At 30.6% G+C, this 17702-nt stretch overlaps 1 protein-coding gene across 1 annotated transcript; it reads right to left on the bottom strand.

Moving 5' to 3' along the window:
- Nucleotides 1-4319: 4319 nt before the first annotated feature.
- Nucleotides 4320-13836, bottom strand: LOC109124170 (uncharacterized). Its single transcript, XM_059733830.1, has 7 exons — nt 13629-13836; nt 6236-6383; nt 5846-6093; nt 5551-5754; nt 5299-5391; nt 5108-5215; nt 4320-5006 (listed from the first exon to the last, which is right to left on the bottom strand). The coding sequence occupies exons 2-7, from the start codon at nt 6378-6380 to the stop codon at nt 4494-4496; spliced, it is 1311 nt and encodes a 436-aa protein (XP_059589813.1). The 5' UTR covers nt 6381-6383; nt 13629-13836; the 3' UTR covers nt 4320-4493.
- Between the last annotated feature and the right edge of the window lie 3866 nt (nt 13837-17702).

Below are 17702 nucleotides of genomic sequence, written 5' to 3'. Positions count from 1 at the left end.
GTTGAAGGCTTTGAAAGATGATATGAAGGACCAAAACTTACATATATTTAAATTATTTAATATTTATATATGAAAGAAAAAAAACAATTTAAATCTATTTTTATTTTCATTCATAATTTATTTTATTTTTCTATTTTTCTTTTGAATTTTTTAGAACAAAACATAGTCTTAAAAAGAGAAAATTCAGAGAATGGACCTGATGGACCACTTTGTACTTAGCCAATCTTGAAGAGGTTGACATGAAACAAACAAAGCTCTTTGGTTGGAAGAGGGTAATGTCAAGTTTTCCACAACTTGGTTAATTCTCAAACGGTATTGGTTTGAGCGAGGCTACTTAAAGGCTACCTCTACCTTTTCGACAATTAAATTGGACTATATTTCTTGTAGTGTAGCTTCAATCTAAGAATGAAGTTCTTGCTTATTTCATTCACTTTAAGGCTACATTTGGTTTTCGAAAATAGTAATAAAAGAAAAAAATGTTAAAGAAAATAATTTTCTCATATTTAGTTTTATCATAAAAAAAATTAAAATTAATTAAAATTTTGATATATTTGTATATTATTTAATCTTTTTATAGTAGAGTTAAAATAAGTAAACTGAGTTTAAAATAAAATATAAAAGTAATAATTTTATATTTTTCATAATACTCATTATAATATTAAAATAAACTATTACAGAAAATTATATAAATTTAAAATTTAATAATCCTCAAACTGAAATAATTTAAATCTCAATCTCCAAAAACATGAAAAGCAAGCAATGTGTTGGTAAGCTCTTGTGTCTAGCAAACAAGGACCAAGTACTTCTCCAATACTTCTTTTGTTTCTTTAGATAATAGTTGTGGGCCTTCCACTGCCGTATGAATGTGCACCATAGTAATTATATTTCATTTAAATTAAAAGGTCAAGAAAGGTTGACCTATTTGGTGAGGTATGTGTGGACATATTATCTTAAAACAACTCTCACTTAGGTGAATCTTCCAAGGATATATGTGATATTTGTTGGAATTTTTATAGGTGAAAGGAAATTGGGACACATCTTTTCTTAATAGACACAATTTGTTTTAAAGGATGTGTCTTGTTTTTAAAAGACACAACCTCTTCCAATGTTTGGTATCTTAAGACAACCCTTCAAAGGACATGTCTAGTATTTTAAAGACACATCTCTTCTAAAGATCACCATCAAATCTATAAACAGAGACTCCCCATGACATTTTCATTTATTCATCCATTCTCTCCACTCTTTCTCCTTTCTTGTCATTTAAGTTCTCCTTAGCTTTAAGTCTAGTCATTTATCGTTTCTACCAAATATTTGGTATACCAGAGAGTACAAATCACCAAGTGATTCGTTGTTTCATGTTATTTGAAGTGCTACTATCACAAGAAAGTGATCGTTGTATTATGGGAGATGATTGTTAATAAATCGTAAGCACCTGAGCAAGACAAATTTGTCTTAAGTATAGGTTTTTATCGCAATACATCGACCTTTGACTTGCTGATCTTAGCGGATGATTGATTTACTGGTGGTATTAGTAGTGCGAGCACCTTGGATACTAGGACATATTTCTCTTCATAAGCCCAGTAATCCGACCCTTTGCATTTTGAGCCCATAGCTCAGAATCTGTTTCTTTCCTATCCGCTTCTGAGCCAATCTTCATTATTCCTTTCCTTTTAGGCTCTAAGCCACGTAGCCTTGAGCTATCATTTTTCTTGTAGCCCCAAGCCTCATAACCTTGAGTTGTTATTTCCTTTTAGGTCCTATTGCCTCGTAACCTTGAGTTGTCATTCTTCTTTTAGGCCTTGAGCCTAGTAGCCTTGAGCTATCCAATCCATTTTGAGCCTTAAGCTCATGACCTAGAGTTGTTCATGTCATCCATGACCTAGAGTCATTCATAGCATTTAGAGCATTGAGCTTACGACTTAGAGTTGTTCATGTCATCCATGACCCAAAGTCATTCATAGCATTTAGAGCCCTAAGCTCACGACCCAGAATCGTTCATCTCATCCGTGACCTAGAGTCATTTATAACATTTAGAGCCCTGAGCTCATGACCCAGAGTCATTCATCTCATCCATGACCCAGAATCATTCTTTTCTTTTAGAGCCCTAAGCTCATGACCTAGAGTCGTTTATCTCATCCATGACCCAGAGTCATTCATTCCATTTAGAGCCTTAAGCTCACAACCTAGAGTCATTCATATCATTCATAACTCGGAGTTGTTCATAGTATTTAGAGCCCTAAGCTCATGACCCAGAGTCGTTCATCTCATCCATGAACCAGAGTCATTCATAGCATTTAGAGTCCTAAGCTCATTAATAAATTTGAAATTCATTATTTATTTAATGATGTTCTAGTTTCACTTTTATCTATCCTTATTTCATGTATTATACTTTATAAGCATTCTTGCCTGCATCTTTTGCATTGTACGTGAGTTAGGTGCATTAGGAGTTGCATAGAAGATCTAAGTTATGAGTCCTTTGCAAATAGATGACTTATTCACAACTGGTTCATGGGTCTAGGCAATCCATTAGAGGTTGTAGTGCACTACCTCTTAATTGGAGGAATGACTAATCTTGGCTATCGGAATGGGTTTCCCATGGTAAGTGCACTAGTGTGTATAGTTACATATTGGATAGGACCTACAGTGAGTCATGACCTCACCAAGCTACTTCATTGTGTTGTCCTTCAACCTTGAGAGAATATTGGGCTTGTGCTAAAGTTAGCAATGACTTTGACCTACGGATGAGATCGTAAACTAATCATATATTCCCTATGGATTGGGTCACTATTGATGGAAACCAGTATCAATATGTATTCTCAATAAAGACACCATGATATCTCTTGGGATTGAGACAATGTGTCCCCTTGAATAATCCTAAGGAGGTGTGTTCATGGAAACTATGGTCATAGTAGTTCCTTAAGTGGAACTTGACATAGGCTCTTTAAGAGGTAAGATATGTTAATTGAATACACAATAAGAGGATTTATAACTCAAGGATGGTAGAGGTTGTCTTGAAAGACTGATAGATTTCACCTTGTTAGACTACAAATACTAGTTCATGGGGAGACTAAATACAATGTATAGTAGGTCATGGACCTGAGCACTTGGTGTCTCGTTGTTATTTACATAGGATACTGGAGTTCAGATTCTCTATAATGGGATGCTGAATCAACTTTAGAATTGGATTATGAGGGAACTAGTATTTCTATAGGTTCCAATGGTCTGTGGTTTGAGCTCATATACCTTGTTGGCATGAGTTATGAGGGTCAAATTGACTTTAGCTTCACTTTTGTGCATAAGGGCATTTTAGTAATTATGCGAGGTTGCACAGGGGTAAGTGACCAATCACTATAAGAAATAGGATTTTTGGTGACGGTTGGGAACCGTCACCAAATCTTATATATCCATGACCAAAACCTATTGTCACGGTCTTATGAAATCGTGACTGAGCGTCACAATACGAGGCGTAGCTAAAAGTATTGGTCACGGTTTTCTAAGTGATCATGACCATATGATTTCTTTTTTTGTGACGGCTAGAAAAAAATTGTGACCAAAAGTTAAGAATACTTTGCTATTTATTAAGTTGATTTAGTCACGGTTAGGTAATAAACCGTGACTACATGTATGTCTATAGTCACGGTTAATAAAAATGACCGTGACTACATGTAATCTTATGGTCACGGTCAATGCCTTAACCGTGACTGAATGTAATCTTATGGTCACAGTCAAATGCCCTAACCGTGACTAAATGTAATCTTATGGTCATAGTCAATGCCCTAACTATGACTGAATGTAATCTTATGGTCACGGTCAATGCCTTAACCGTGACTGAATGTAATCTTATGGTCATGGTCAATGTCTCTAATCGTGACTAAATATAGGTATATGGTCACGGTAATTAAGTGACCGAGACTAATTATTAGGTCTATTATCACACAATGTACACTTATGGTCACGACTATTAATGACCGTGACTGAAATTAATCAATGGATGGCCGCCCTATCCCCAAATTTTGGTGACGGTTCATTATTGATCGTGACTAAAAGTACACTTATAGTCACAATTTTTTAGTAGCCGTGACTAAAATTTGTTATATTTGGAAATTGATTTTTTATAAATTCAAATTCCCAAACCTGTTATAAACCCAAACAAACCCATTTTAGACCTGTAAATGCAATTAAGCAATTAAAACAATTTCAATATATTACAATCAATTATCCTAAGCTAGTTAAAAACTTATATATCAATACAAGTCATTAAATAAAAAAAACATAATATAACAAAAAAAAAAAAAAAAACCAAACAAACAAATGACAAAGAGATTCAAATTTAGTTTCACATTCTAACATAATATAACAAATCAACCAAACATCACATAATAGTCATAGAAAGCAAAAAAAGTTAGGAGAATCTATCATATAAATAAGTAGCATAATCTTCAAAAAAGTTAAGAGAATCTATCATATAAAGATGTAGCAAAATCTTCAAATTTCTACTGCTTTTGCTGAAATTGTTGCATCATTTGCATCATCTGTTCTTGAATTTGTGCTTGCATTTGTGCTTGCATTTTTCTTTGCATTTCCATCATTTTTTCTTCAAACTCTTCTTTCACTTCTTCTCGTGTCTTCCTTTGAAATTCTATCAACCTCTCTTCAAATGTTTCTTTCACATGTGAGAGTTTCTCTTTCACATTTGAGATTTCTTCAGTTGCAGTTGTAAACTTTTGTTCTGTAGCTATTAGCATCTCTTGGGCATTTTTAATTTGTGTTGAAAGAATAACTCCTGATCGCTTTCTACTAGTAGAACCAAAGATTGAGGTAGGAGTAGGACCAAATCCATACCCTCGAACACGACCATGCCTCTTTGGACCCATGACTTGAGTATATATCTCATCTACATATGTAAGTGCTACAGATGTAGATGATATAGATGTAGATGCTCCAGATGATGCAGAAGTAGAAGAAGATGTCCCCTCAGGTTGGGATAGTAATTGTTGAACTTGATCCTGGAATTATAAAAAAAATTAAAAATTGTTAGACTTTTAAAATAATTTAGTATGTGGCTATGATTGAAATACAAGTATATAAAATTTATTTACTTCATTACCATAATCTCCTTAGAATGATCATCAACAGGCGTCCCATCTTTTCTTGTGTGTGTCAAGGCAAACATCTCAATTCTATTGGGCTCATTTCGATCCTCCTTCTTTTGTACCTATTCTTACAAGTAAAATAATTGAGTTATTTATGATGAATTATTTATGTACAAACAAATCATATTAATAATAAATTTTCAACCTGTTCATATCGAATTTGAGCATAACTTTTTGATCTCGATGTATGCTTTATCACTTGCTTTGCCCTATTTGCCTTGTTTTTGTCTGAGATATCCTACATCAATTAAAAAATAGCAAGTCACCTATATAGATAATAGAAACATAATAAAAGTTATATACATGAAGTATTAGGTTAGATATAACTAATAAATATCATTTTATGTGAATATGAGTATCATAAGATACATTATCAAGAAAAGATCGTTATCTTTACCTTGGCCTCAGGTGTTCCCCAAAAGTGGATGAGCCACCTCCAATCATCATCCGATAAGTGTGGAGGTCGCTGACACAATCTCTCCTCATCTGTATTATAAGGGTTATAATACTTGGCCTTCATTTTATTTCTATAGCTTCTAAACAAATTTCCACAACATTGAAGAATGTAGCTCTTACATGTTTCTTCTAGTTCATATTTTTCCTGTATTGCATTAAAATCTCATGTATAAATAAGAGGTATCATTTTTAAACAATAACATTACAATTTAGATTGAATAGTAACTAGCATATACCAATACTAAGGCCCAAATCTTTTCCTTCACATCTTCACTAACATGATTCCAATCTTGAACTTGAATGGGTACATTCTGTTGAGATCGCACCAATGTTCCCATATAGCTTGACAATCTTTCCCCTTTTCCATCATAAACAACTTGCCCTTTGGTATTGAATCGTGTAGTTTTTTTTTCCTTGGGTTTCATACTAAGTAAATCTAAGTTACGCGTTGGGCCACGTGTCCTCTTTTTGCTAGAGGATGAACCTATTAAGAGTAATAATGAAATTGAAAGAAACATAATTTACTTATCTTATATAAAATTAAACATTAAAAACCTATCATTCAAGAAATTAAACATATGTAAATTTATTATATGTAAAGTTAAACATAATCTTCTTAATCATACCAACAACAGAAGGATCTGAAGAATTGGAAGGATCAAAACTACTAGGAGTAGTAGTTGCAGCAGGTTGTATGTCTGAGAGTTGTTGTAGATTGTCCAACTCATCTTCTGGAGACATTATTTGTACTCTTCCTCTTCGATGTGACATTTCCTACATAATAAAGTAAATTAGAAAAAGTAATACAAAATAAGTTACATAAATAATATGAAACAAATTACAATTTATATATCTGGTAAGTATATATTTATGTACTTAACAATATTATTAGCTACACATCATCTATATCATCATCATGAATAAATTCATTATCTCTTTCAACAATGTTTTCTTGTCGTGATAGTAGAACATCCGTTTGGATAGTTTCTCTTGCAATATCATTTCTATCCCAATTGATTAAATCATTCTCGACCAACTCATGCACATCATGTTGATTATGAAGTGTTATAAGTTGTTGATATGGCTCTGGATCATTAGTAGATACTTTCTGATTCATATCATAAACCCCTCGAGTTTGTATCTCTACAACGGTGTACCAATTTTCCTCATTTGAATTTTGAACATAGAAGACTTGTTTTGCTTGAGATGCAAGCACAAATGGTTCATCTGTGCATATGGTACGTTCAAAATTCAAACACGTGAACCCATATTCATCCTTTTTTATTCCCCTTCCACTATTGATTACATCCCACCAGTCACACTTGAATAAAATAACTCTATTTCCACCAAGGTAATGTAACTCAATTACATCAGTTAGCACACCATAGTAAGAAACATGACCAGGAATTGGGTTCTTATCTCTTGCACTTGCAAAGCTTAATACCTTTGCGGTCACAACAACTCCACTATTTTGAGTTTTTTTTCCTTTTTCTCGCTTTCTTGTGTGAAATCTGAACCCATTAATGATGTATCCTTTATAACATGTAACTGATGTACTTGGTCCACGAGACAATGATAGTATGTGTTCAGAAATTGGACCTTCATGTCGCATTTGTATAATCTATAGATTCAGATATAAGATGTTAATACATACATGTGTATTAGATAATAGAACAATTTATGTAGTGAATGAACTTACATGTTCTTCAAACCAACTAATGAATTCTCTTGTGTGAATCAAATCTACATCTCGTGCACGAATACGAGGCTTAACCCTTATAGATTGCTTATGCTCTCTGATAAAAAAGAAAAAATTAATTATAATGCTCACAAAGACCAAAATTAAATTTTTGTATGAGAATTAGTATAAAGTTTTATTCAAATAAGTGTCTTACTCAATAAATGATGTCACTTCCTCACAATTAGTCAACACATATAAATGTGCTTGGGACCATTCTTCTGTGCTAAGAACACGAGATGTTGACTTTCCTATTGTACGTCCCATGCATTTGAAAATGGTTAACCCTCCACCATTTGTTATGTTATTTTCAATGACATAATTTCTTTCTTCACGGTCATGCTTCGTTTCAACATCACGTAAATATCTTGAACAAAAGGTTGTACATTCTTCTGTTATGTACCCCTCTACAATAGAACCTTCTGGATGACTCTTATTACAGACATAAGACTTTAATGTTCGTAAATACCTGTCATTTCACAACATGATAGATTTGTTTCATGAACTATACGAAACCTAATATACATAAGATTAATTGAATGAGAACATACCGCTCGATAGGATACATCCATCGATATTGCACTGGTCCAGTGACCTTTACCTCACTTGCAAGATGAATAGGTAAATGCACCATAACATCAAAGAATGATGGAGGAAATATTCTTTCTAATTTGCAAAGTGTGACTATTATGTCATTCTCAAGGTGCTCTAATTGATCAGTCTTTAACATTTTAGAACACAACTGTTTGAAGAAACTACATAGTTCAACTATAATAACACAAACATCCTTATGTAGAACTCCTCGAATTGCAAGTGGAAGGAGTTGTTGCATGAGAACATGACAATCATGAGACTTCACCCAAATATCTTTCTTTCATTCACTTGTACACATCGAGAGATGTTAGAAGCATAACCATCTGGAACCTTTACTTCTTTAAAAAATTTACAGAATTCCTTTTTTTCATTTGAAGTTAGTGAATAGCATGCAGTAGGCAATGTAACCCTATTCCCTCTTTGTATGAGGTGAAGTTGATCTCTGATATCCATAGCTTTCAAGTCAAGACGACTATTGAAGTTATCCTTCGATTTACCATCAATACTCAACAAAGTGCCAACTATATTGTCATATATATTCTTTTCAATATGCATTACATCCAAATTGTGACGCAAAATGAGAGTTTTCCAATATGGCAATTGGAAAAAAATGTTTTTTTTTCCCCAATTGTGCTCAAGTTCAACATGTTCTCTTTTTCTTTTTACTGACATCTTATTTTTTGATGTCTTCCCTAAAGTAATATGTTCCATTCCATCTAATTGATGTAGAACATCTTCCCCAGACAATTGTTTAAGTGCTGCTCTATGCTCTTCATTTCCATCAAAGGACTTTTTATCACGTTGAAATCTATGATCAATCGGCAAAAATCGACGATGATCCATGTAACACCATTTCTGTCTGTTTTGTAATCGAAATGAAGAACAATCCTTATTATAAATAGGACAAGCAAATTTCCCTTTCGTACTCCAACCTGAAATATTTGCATATGCAGGAAAATCATTGATGGTCCATAATATAGCTGTACGCATACAAAAATTTTGTTTTGTTGAAGCATCATATGTTTAAACTCCAACGTCCCATAAGTCATTCAACTCATCTATCAATGGTTGTAAGTATATGTCAATGTTATTCCCAGGTGCAGTTGGACCAGGAATAAGTAGTGACAACATGAAAAATGTCTGTTTCATACACATCCAAGGTGGTAAGTTATATGGAATAAGAACTATAGGCCACATGCTATATGAAATTGACATATTCCCAAAAGGATTGAACCCATCACTTGTTAAACCGAGCCTAACATTTCGAGGTTCTAGTGCAAATGAAGGGTGTACGTTATCGAAGTTTTTCCAAGCCAAAGAGTCCACTGGATGCCTCATCATTTCACCTTCCATGCGATTATCAACATGCCATTTCATGTGAGAAGCTGTCTTAGATGACATATATAACCTTTGAAGCCTTGGTTTTAAGGGAAAATAACGCAAGACCTTAGCAGGAATTTTCTTTTTCTTTGCTGAATCAGTGAACTCATCTGTAGAATGATCATCACTTGATTTCCATCTAAAGACACCACAAACAACACACTCATTTGCATTTGCATGCTCTTTTGAATACAACATGCAATCTGAGGGGCATGCATCAATCTTGATATAATGAAGGCTAAGGTCACGAAGTATTTTTTTTTGCTTCATAATAGTCGTTTGGCAATGTCTCACCCTCAGGAAATGCCTCATTCAACAATTCAAGCAACATTGTAAAGGACTTATTACTCCATCCATTAAGACACTTCATATGAAATAATCTTATGATAAAATACAACTTTGTGAATTTTTTACATCCTGGATATAGTTCCTGCTCTGCTTCGCTTAACAAATTATAAAATTTGTTTGCATCCTCATTTGGTTTTTCAAACTCCTCATGCACATGTAGACTTCTTTCAGATTCCTCATTTGGCATTGGCATTCCAAATGCATCATTTAACATTTCTTGCATCTCATCATGCATAACAGACTCATTAGTGCTAGTATTTGTAGGTTCGCAAAACTCATATTCCCCATGCATCAACCATCGCACATAATTTCTAGCTATCCCATTGTCCAACAAATGGTCATACATGATTTCTCGCTTCTGCATAAGACAATTATTGCAACGAATGCAAGGACATGGGAGCATTTCTTTTCCAGATGCATTGCTAAAGGCAAAGTCTAAGAACTCCAAAACTCCTTTATGATATTCACTACTTACTCTTGACTTCTGCTTCCAACTCTTATCTATTGGCATTTTTCTCGTACTTCCGCAAATTAAACCCTTTAATCACATAACAATGAATCTTCATATCAACTTATATGAATGTGATATGTTTTTTATCGTCTCAAATTCCTATATTTGGTAGTGGTTCCTATCCCATTTAGAAATACATAATCCCTATGAATCAATCAATAACATGCTTAGTTTCATTTTGATAAAATTTCGGCAGCATTTCCCCATATTTCTCCAAGTACACGAATTGGCTAAGGTATAAACATACCTTCTCCAAATATGCACCCAGAGAACAAGGGGAATCACTGTCAAAACTTATCAATATGCTAAAGCATAGGCGTTTGATTTCATAGATATTATGTATTTCCAAACTGTCCAAACGGACAATTCAAGCATCATTTACAGACAATTCTACCAATCATATACAAAACATATAGGTTGAAAAACTTGAATATGACCACAATAAATAATCATATCCACAATTCTACAACTTATATGTTTTTAGTATATGATAAAAGAGACATTTGTCAAGCAAGGATACTTGAACGGGAATTCTAGGGTTTTCTAAAATGAAAATGAGTAAATGATAAAATTAATGACAAATAATATTAGAAAAGAAATAGATAAAAACACACAATGAGACTAACACATTCGATAATTTATAGAAATGAATTACTAATATTTCTATTGCATAAAATCAACAAGGGTTAGTTCAAAGATAACAATAATAAAATACAAAATCATAGATAAGGCCTCACAATAGATGCAACATATGCATATCTCAGATCATGAAGTAACGAAGGGTAAGGTATGAATAAGATGCAACAAAATACAATAAACATGCTTAAAAATTCATAATTGGCTAACAAGTATGCAGTATAAAAAATTAGTCTAAATAAAATACCAAACAAGAAATTATAATCCTAAGTGTGAACAAAATTAAAATTTGTAACTAAAAATCCTAACCTTTATTACACCCCAAGTAATTTCAGGAATCAAGATTATATTTTGGTATTATTCTCTTTAATTTTTTTCAATAATTTTGATTTAAAATCGAATTGTGAAAAGTGTACAAAGTTATAAGTATTTTCAAATTTTCAATATGCACAAACTTGTAAGTAATTGGAAATTTCATAATTTTCTAATTTGGGTACAAAACAAAATTTTTTCTAAATATTCCTATTCTTTTTCTAGAATAGGTTTGATATTGTTTTTTTTTTTTAATAATAATAAAAAATGGTTTTTGTTGAGAAGTTGTTTTAGAAGTAGGATATTATTTGAGAGTATATTTAATTAAAAATATAATATAAGTTTACTATCTTTAAACTTTAAAAACTAATTACTTTATTTTAAATAAAAAAAAAACACAACTTATAAATTAAATCATAAAAAGAAAGATATAAATTTGAGAATAGATTTTACTTGTATCACTTTTAAAATTTTTATTTTTTATTTTTTACTTTTGACAATAATTAAAAATGTAAATATTTTACTAAAGTCAAGCATGGTTTAATTAATAGTTCTTAAATTATATTTGGGAATTCAAAGATAAAAAAATTTATTTTCTCAATCTATTTTTCATGAAGGTACATACAATATAATTAATAGTTCTTAAATTATAATTTTTATATATATATATTTTCTATTTTTTTTATCTACTTAAAATATCATGAATTTTAAATTATAATATATATGCAGATTTAGGGCCTATATCCAACTCAACATTAGTGGGTGTAACGTTATATATATGTATATATTAAAGGAATTTGGAATCAATGAAAATTAAATGTATTCGGTCAAAATTTTAATAAATCACGTAAAGGAATGAAGTCTTACTTTGGTAGTTGAATCATTTATTACCTAAAATCAATTCAAACTTTTTTTCTCAAGCCACCAGCATCATTGGTATTTGAATCATTTGATCATATTCTCTCTCTCTCTCTCTCTCTTTCTCTCTCTCTCTCTCTCTCTCTCTATATATATATATATATATAGATAGATAGATAGATATTTAATAGCAATCGTTTTAGTAAATTTAATATACCATAACAATTTTTTTGCTAGCTATTATTTTCATAGACTTCCATACACCCTCAAAAGCTTTCTATGGCAAACTTAGAAAGACAATGGAAAGAAAAAAAAAAAATTAAAACTCGATTTCATATAAATAAATAAATACATGGGTAGAAAGTCTTACTTTGGGATACATCTAGTCATGAGGTGTACCTATATATTAATTTTATATTTAAATATTATAGAATATAGTTTTGTATTTAATTAATTTTGCATTTAAATAATATATGATAAAGATATTAGTTTTATATTTAAATAATATAAGATGGTAATGAGATAAAAATGAATGTTTTTATGGTTATAGGAATAAAGAAAAATAAAATAAAAAAGATTTCAATTACTTAATCAATAGTAATCCTAATTTAATTTCAATTAATATTAATCTTATTTATATCTGTCCTTTCTTACTTTGGGATACATCCAATCATGAGGTGTACCTATATATTAATTTTATATTTAAATATTATAGAATATAATTTTATATTTAATTAATTTTGCATTTAAATAATATATGATAAAGATATTAGTTTTATATTTAAATAATATAAGATGGTAATAAGATAAAAGTGAATGTTTTATGGTTATAGGAATAAAGAAAAATAAAATAAAAAAAGATTTCAATTACTAAATCAATAGTAATCCTAATTTAATTCCAATTAATATTAATATTATTTATATCTTTCCTTTCTTGAATATACCATAAAAAGATTTAAGTAGTAATCTGGGATAGATATTAATTTTATATTTAAGAAATATAGGATATACTATAGAGAATAGAGATACACAAACATTTTTTATAGTTAAGTAGTAATCTTCATGAGCTTTGCACAAACAAAAAACTTAGATGTTTACATCATCTGGAAGCCCCACTCTGCCTCTCTCTGCCCTCAGCCCACACAAACCTTTCTTATAATTATTGTTCATAGTCGTAGCTACCAAGAATTCCAAGTTAGGAAAAAAAAAATCATAAATACAGCAAAAAGAACTTCCACTACATGCGGCAGCAGGGGTACCAAATTAGGGAAATTAAGAAGTAAACCATGCCCAATCAATTACTGGGAAATATTATTTGGAAATCAAATTAAGGAAGCTATTATGTGTGGTTTTTGTAGTGTTAAATCAGAGAGAAATTTAATTATATTATGAATTTCAAATTTAATTATTCTAAGAACAATGAATTACTCTAATAGAATTTAATGTATAAAAACATTTCAAACACTCACAACATATGTCATTTTCAATTTTTCCAAAAGCATCAAAACCCTATAATAATGAAAATAAACCCAATAACAATGGAAATAAACCCAATAACAATGGAATCTCAAACCTAATCACAAACATTTCCAAAATACCAACTAACAAAACCCAAAAAAAAAAAAAAATTCCCAAAACTCACCAAAACCTAGAGAGATGATTTTCACGGGAGTTTCTTGGAGGTGGCTTCAACTTTACTGACCATAGCTTCCATGGGGCTTCTTCGGCATGACTTCCATAAGCTTTTTCTGACAATAGCTTCCTCCAAGCAATGGAGGTTGTGGCTAGGTTTTGTGGGTTTTATGGCCGTGGGTTTTGGAGAGGAAGAGAAGATGGGTTGGTAGGAGAGAGAAATAAAGGCTTTATATTCAATTAGGAAAGTGATGTGGCCGTGGGTTATACCCACATGGTTAAAAGAAAGACATTTTTCAATTAGAAAAAAAATGTCTCATGGCTTTATTGTTATTGTTATACCAAAAAAAAATTAATTTAATTTTATTGTTATACCCTAAAATTTTTTTATTGTTATTGTTATTGTTTTGTGTTCAAAACTATTAATTTTAAAAGTTTTTAAAGTTTTAAAATTATCAAGTTTTTAAAATTTACAATTATTTTAAAATTTTAAAATTACAATTATTTTTAAAATTTAAAATTTTAAATTATTTTAAAATTTTAAATTAATTTTGAAAGTTCAATGTTTTACTCAAAGTGTTATTTTAAAATTTTTATTAAGTTTTATCAAGTTTTTTAAGTTTTAAAATTATCAAGTTTAAAATTTAAAAAATTTATATAAATACAAAGAATAATTAAAAATAAAATATAACATATAAAAGTTATTTTTTAAAACATATTTAAAAACATAAAAAATATATATTAAGAATATTTTAGGTTTCTAAATCAACTTTTATTTTAAAATACATCGGCAAACAAATTTTTAAAAATGTTTTAAAAAACTGTTTTTGTATAACTGTTTATGAAAATGTCAAAATACTTCATAAATAAACCAGTTCGAGTTCCCTCAGGGCCACTGGAGGTTTACCCAGTTGTTAATTTCAGGGCCCCATGGGATTAGTCGAGATGTGCTTAAGTTGGTTCGGACATCCACGGTTATAAAAATAAATAAATAAATAAATAAAAAATAAAAAATACTTCACAAATAAAACTATAATTTATTGGTATTTTTGTGGGCCTTAGGTGCTAGGAAATGTTACATGTGCATCCTACTCCTACTCTGTCTTCATTATTTTCAGCCACGTGTCCCTTTATATCTTATACCAATCTATTATTATTTTATCATATGGTATCATTATTTTTAGCCATATGCTTGTAGCTTAATTTCATCATACATTTGGACAACAGAATTTCAGACTTCCATTTGGTACTAAATATAATAAACATAAACAGAGAATGGTGCATTTAAGAATATTTTTCCATGAATTTTAACTTTATAAATTTGTTAATTTTACAAATTTAAGAATTATAAGTTTAGAACTTTTATTTTTATTCATAAACAGAGAATGTTATTTTTGTAGTTATAAATTGTTTCTGTATTGCAAAAATCATAAAGATTAAATAATATTTTATGATTGAAAATTAGATAAAACTATAAACAATTTTACTAGTAATTGTTCATAGTAAAATTTAGTTATCATGACTATTGATACTTTGCATGTTCCTAACCTGATCCGAGCTTAGGAAATGGAGAGATCCGGGTTTTTCCCATCAATTGGTATTAGAGCCATAGGTTAGTAATAGTGCTAAAACCATTCTAAGGTGTACTAACTTGTTTTTGCAAGGTTTTTATTTATCCCATGGCCTTAGGGATAATTAATGTGCGTTCTTTATTATTATCTTGCTATAATATGATGACTATAATTGTGATTGCTTTTTATTGGGGATGTAATAATTACTTGGTTGGTTTTTACTTTTCCTAGATGGGTTGTAAGCCTAATAAGAGGCATAGGATTTTTGTTCTTTTGTAAAAATCTTTTTATTTATTTTTTATTTTTTATCTTAGAATGATATGTAAACTCCAAATCTTTGGAGTATAGGATTTTGTTGTAAAAATCCATTTTATTTTTATCATTCTTTGTAACCTATGGAGAGTATGGAAGCAATCCGAAGCATCAAAAAGTGTTAGTGCACATTCCCTTTCCAAAAAAAGAGAAAAGAAGACTTCAAACAGATGGCAATTTGGAGTTGAAACGAGGAAGTTATAGCCGATTGAAGCATGACAACACAATGACGCTAACTTTAACTCAAAATCAGGGCTATCTCCAATGAGCTTTTCGAGGCAAACCACATATGATTTTGAAGCTTAGGAAGCAAAAAATTCAAGGCTTCAGATGGATTGAAATTCAAAGTTGACACAAAAGAGATATGATTGATTGAAACAAGGTTGTGCAAATGGCATGTAATTACGGGATGAAGTTCAACCCAAGTTGTTTTTTATTGTTTAGGCTCATTTTTTAGGCCTCTTTTTGGGCTCAATTATTTTTGGGCCCATTGGATTTGTTTTTTTACTAACCCTATTGTGGACCCACATTTTTCACATCTGTCCCCACTCATCAGTGAGACTCATTTTTAAAGGGTGAAAATTTGTGTTTTATAAAAAATTGGAGTCGCCACTTGTTTTTATTATTTTTTTAAGGGAAAATGAAATAAGAAACTAAAACCTTAAGAAAAATGACTCCTTAAACCTTTGGAAAAGTGTATCTTTGAAAAATCCGAGTCTAGGTTAGGGGATCAGGTTACTTATTAGGAAGGTACCTTAAAAGGTAGCACCCCTCTAAGCCCTCAAAAGGTCTTTACTGGCTAGGTTGAGGGAAGTATGACAATTAATTAATTGATTGAGGGTACCAAGGAAGCAAAGGTGATCAAGCTTAAGAGTAAACAACATGCCATTCATAACCAAACAATCATACCACAAGAAACACTCATGTAGGAAGAGGGGATTGGTGTACCTGAGCTGTGTCTCAAAGCGCTTTCATGAAAACACCAAAGTTAGTTTAACAATTATAACATACAACATATTTCATCTCATTCAAATAATCAAGTAACAAACAAAACATATAAAGCAACAACATATATCCAAATTTGCACACTCAAAGTTTGCATGTTTGCATAATTATAGAGATAAAAGGTGCGAGACGTACTTGGATAGTATGCATAACTTACAACATGCTTACACGTGATGAGATAAGGTTAGAACAATTCATAATAATAAATAACTATGATGAAAAGCACTAATATATATAAAATTTGTATAGCTAAAAAAGGCAAGATTCTAAAGGAATATCATATATCACCTTGGACATACATACAAGCTCAATGTTAAATTTAAACTAATGCTTTAGGTAACCATAAGCATCAAAGTTAGTAACTAAGACAAAAACATGCAGAAAATGGGTAAAATAGTTGCATTCATTTGAAAAATCCTAAACAAATATCTAGGGATATCATTTCAACATGGGAAAAATCATACGACATCCTCATGATGTCTATATTACAATACCAAAGCCAAGATCAAGCAAAGATATATCAATTAACTCCAGATTAAAAGATAATTTAAGCACTGTTCAGAATTCTAGCATGCTATCAGAATAGGAGCCTTTAAAGAATAAATCCTAAAAAAATATCTAAAAGTAGATTTTAATTACAAAATTTTCAAAGGACCTCTTCCATACGTCTAGATTATCAACCAAAAGGCCAAAAAATTTAGTAAAGCTTTGATTGATTCCTATTTACATAACATCTCTAAAGGTTTAGACCAAGATAAAATTCAATAACAGGAATAAACTGATTTTTTTAAACTAATATAGAAGTGCCAATAAACCATACAAAAATCATTCAACATTTTTAGAATGTCTATTTTACAAGAAAAATAAATAAAAGGTAAAAAAAATACACGACTCAATTTTAAAAACAATCAAACAGAGCTTCTTTTCAAAATTGAGGCAATATAGTGGGCATGGAAAGGGAAAACTTTTCAATTTGGAAAATTATTTTCCAAATTTTATGTGTTTAAGATCAATTTTAAGAAGTTTAGAATTAAGGAAAAATATCGAATCAAATTTAAAAAGTCATTTCATATTTTATTTTTACAAAAACATTTTGGGTGTTTAGAAGTAGGTGAAAATAGAGCCCCCTAAAGACTCATTTATATCTTCTATTCCAGAATTACTTTCTAACTCAAACGAAATTTTAAATTCATAGT

This window comes from Vitis vinifera, chromosome 16 (genome assembly GCF_030704535.1).
Source record: "Vitis vinifera cultivar Pinot Noir 40024 chromosome 16, ASM3070453v1".
Classification (NCBI taxonomy): domain Eukaryota; kingdom Viridiplantae; phylum Streptophyta; class Magnoliopsida; order Vitales; family Vitaceae; genus Vitis; species Vitis vinifera.
Note: the sequence above shows the minus strand (reverse complement) of the source record. Positions and strands in the feature narration are given on the sequence as shown.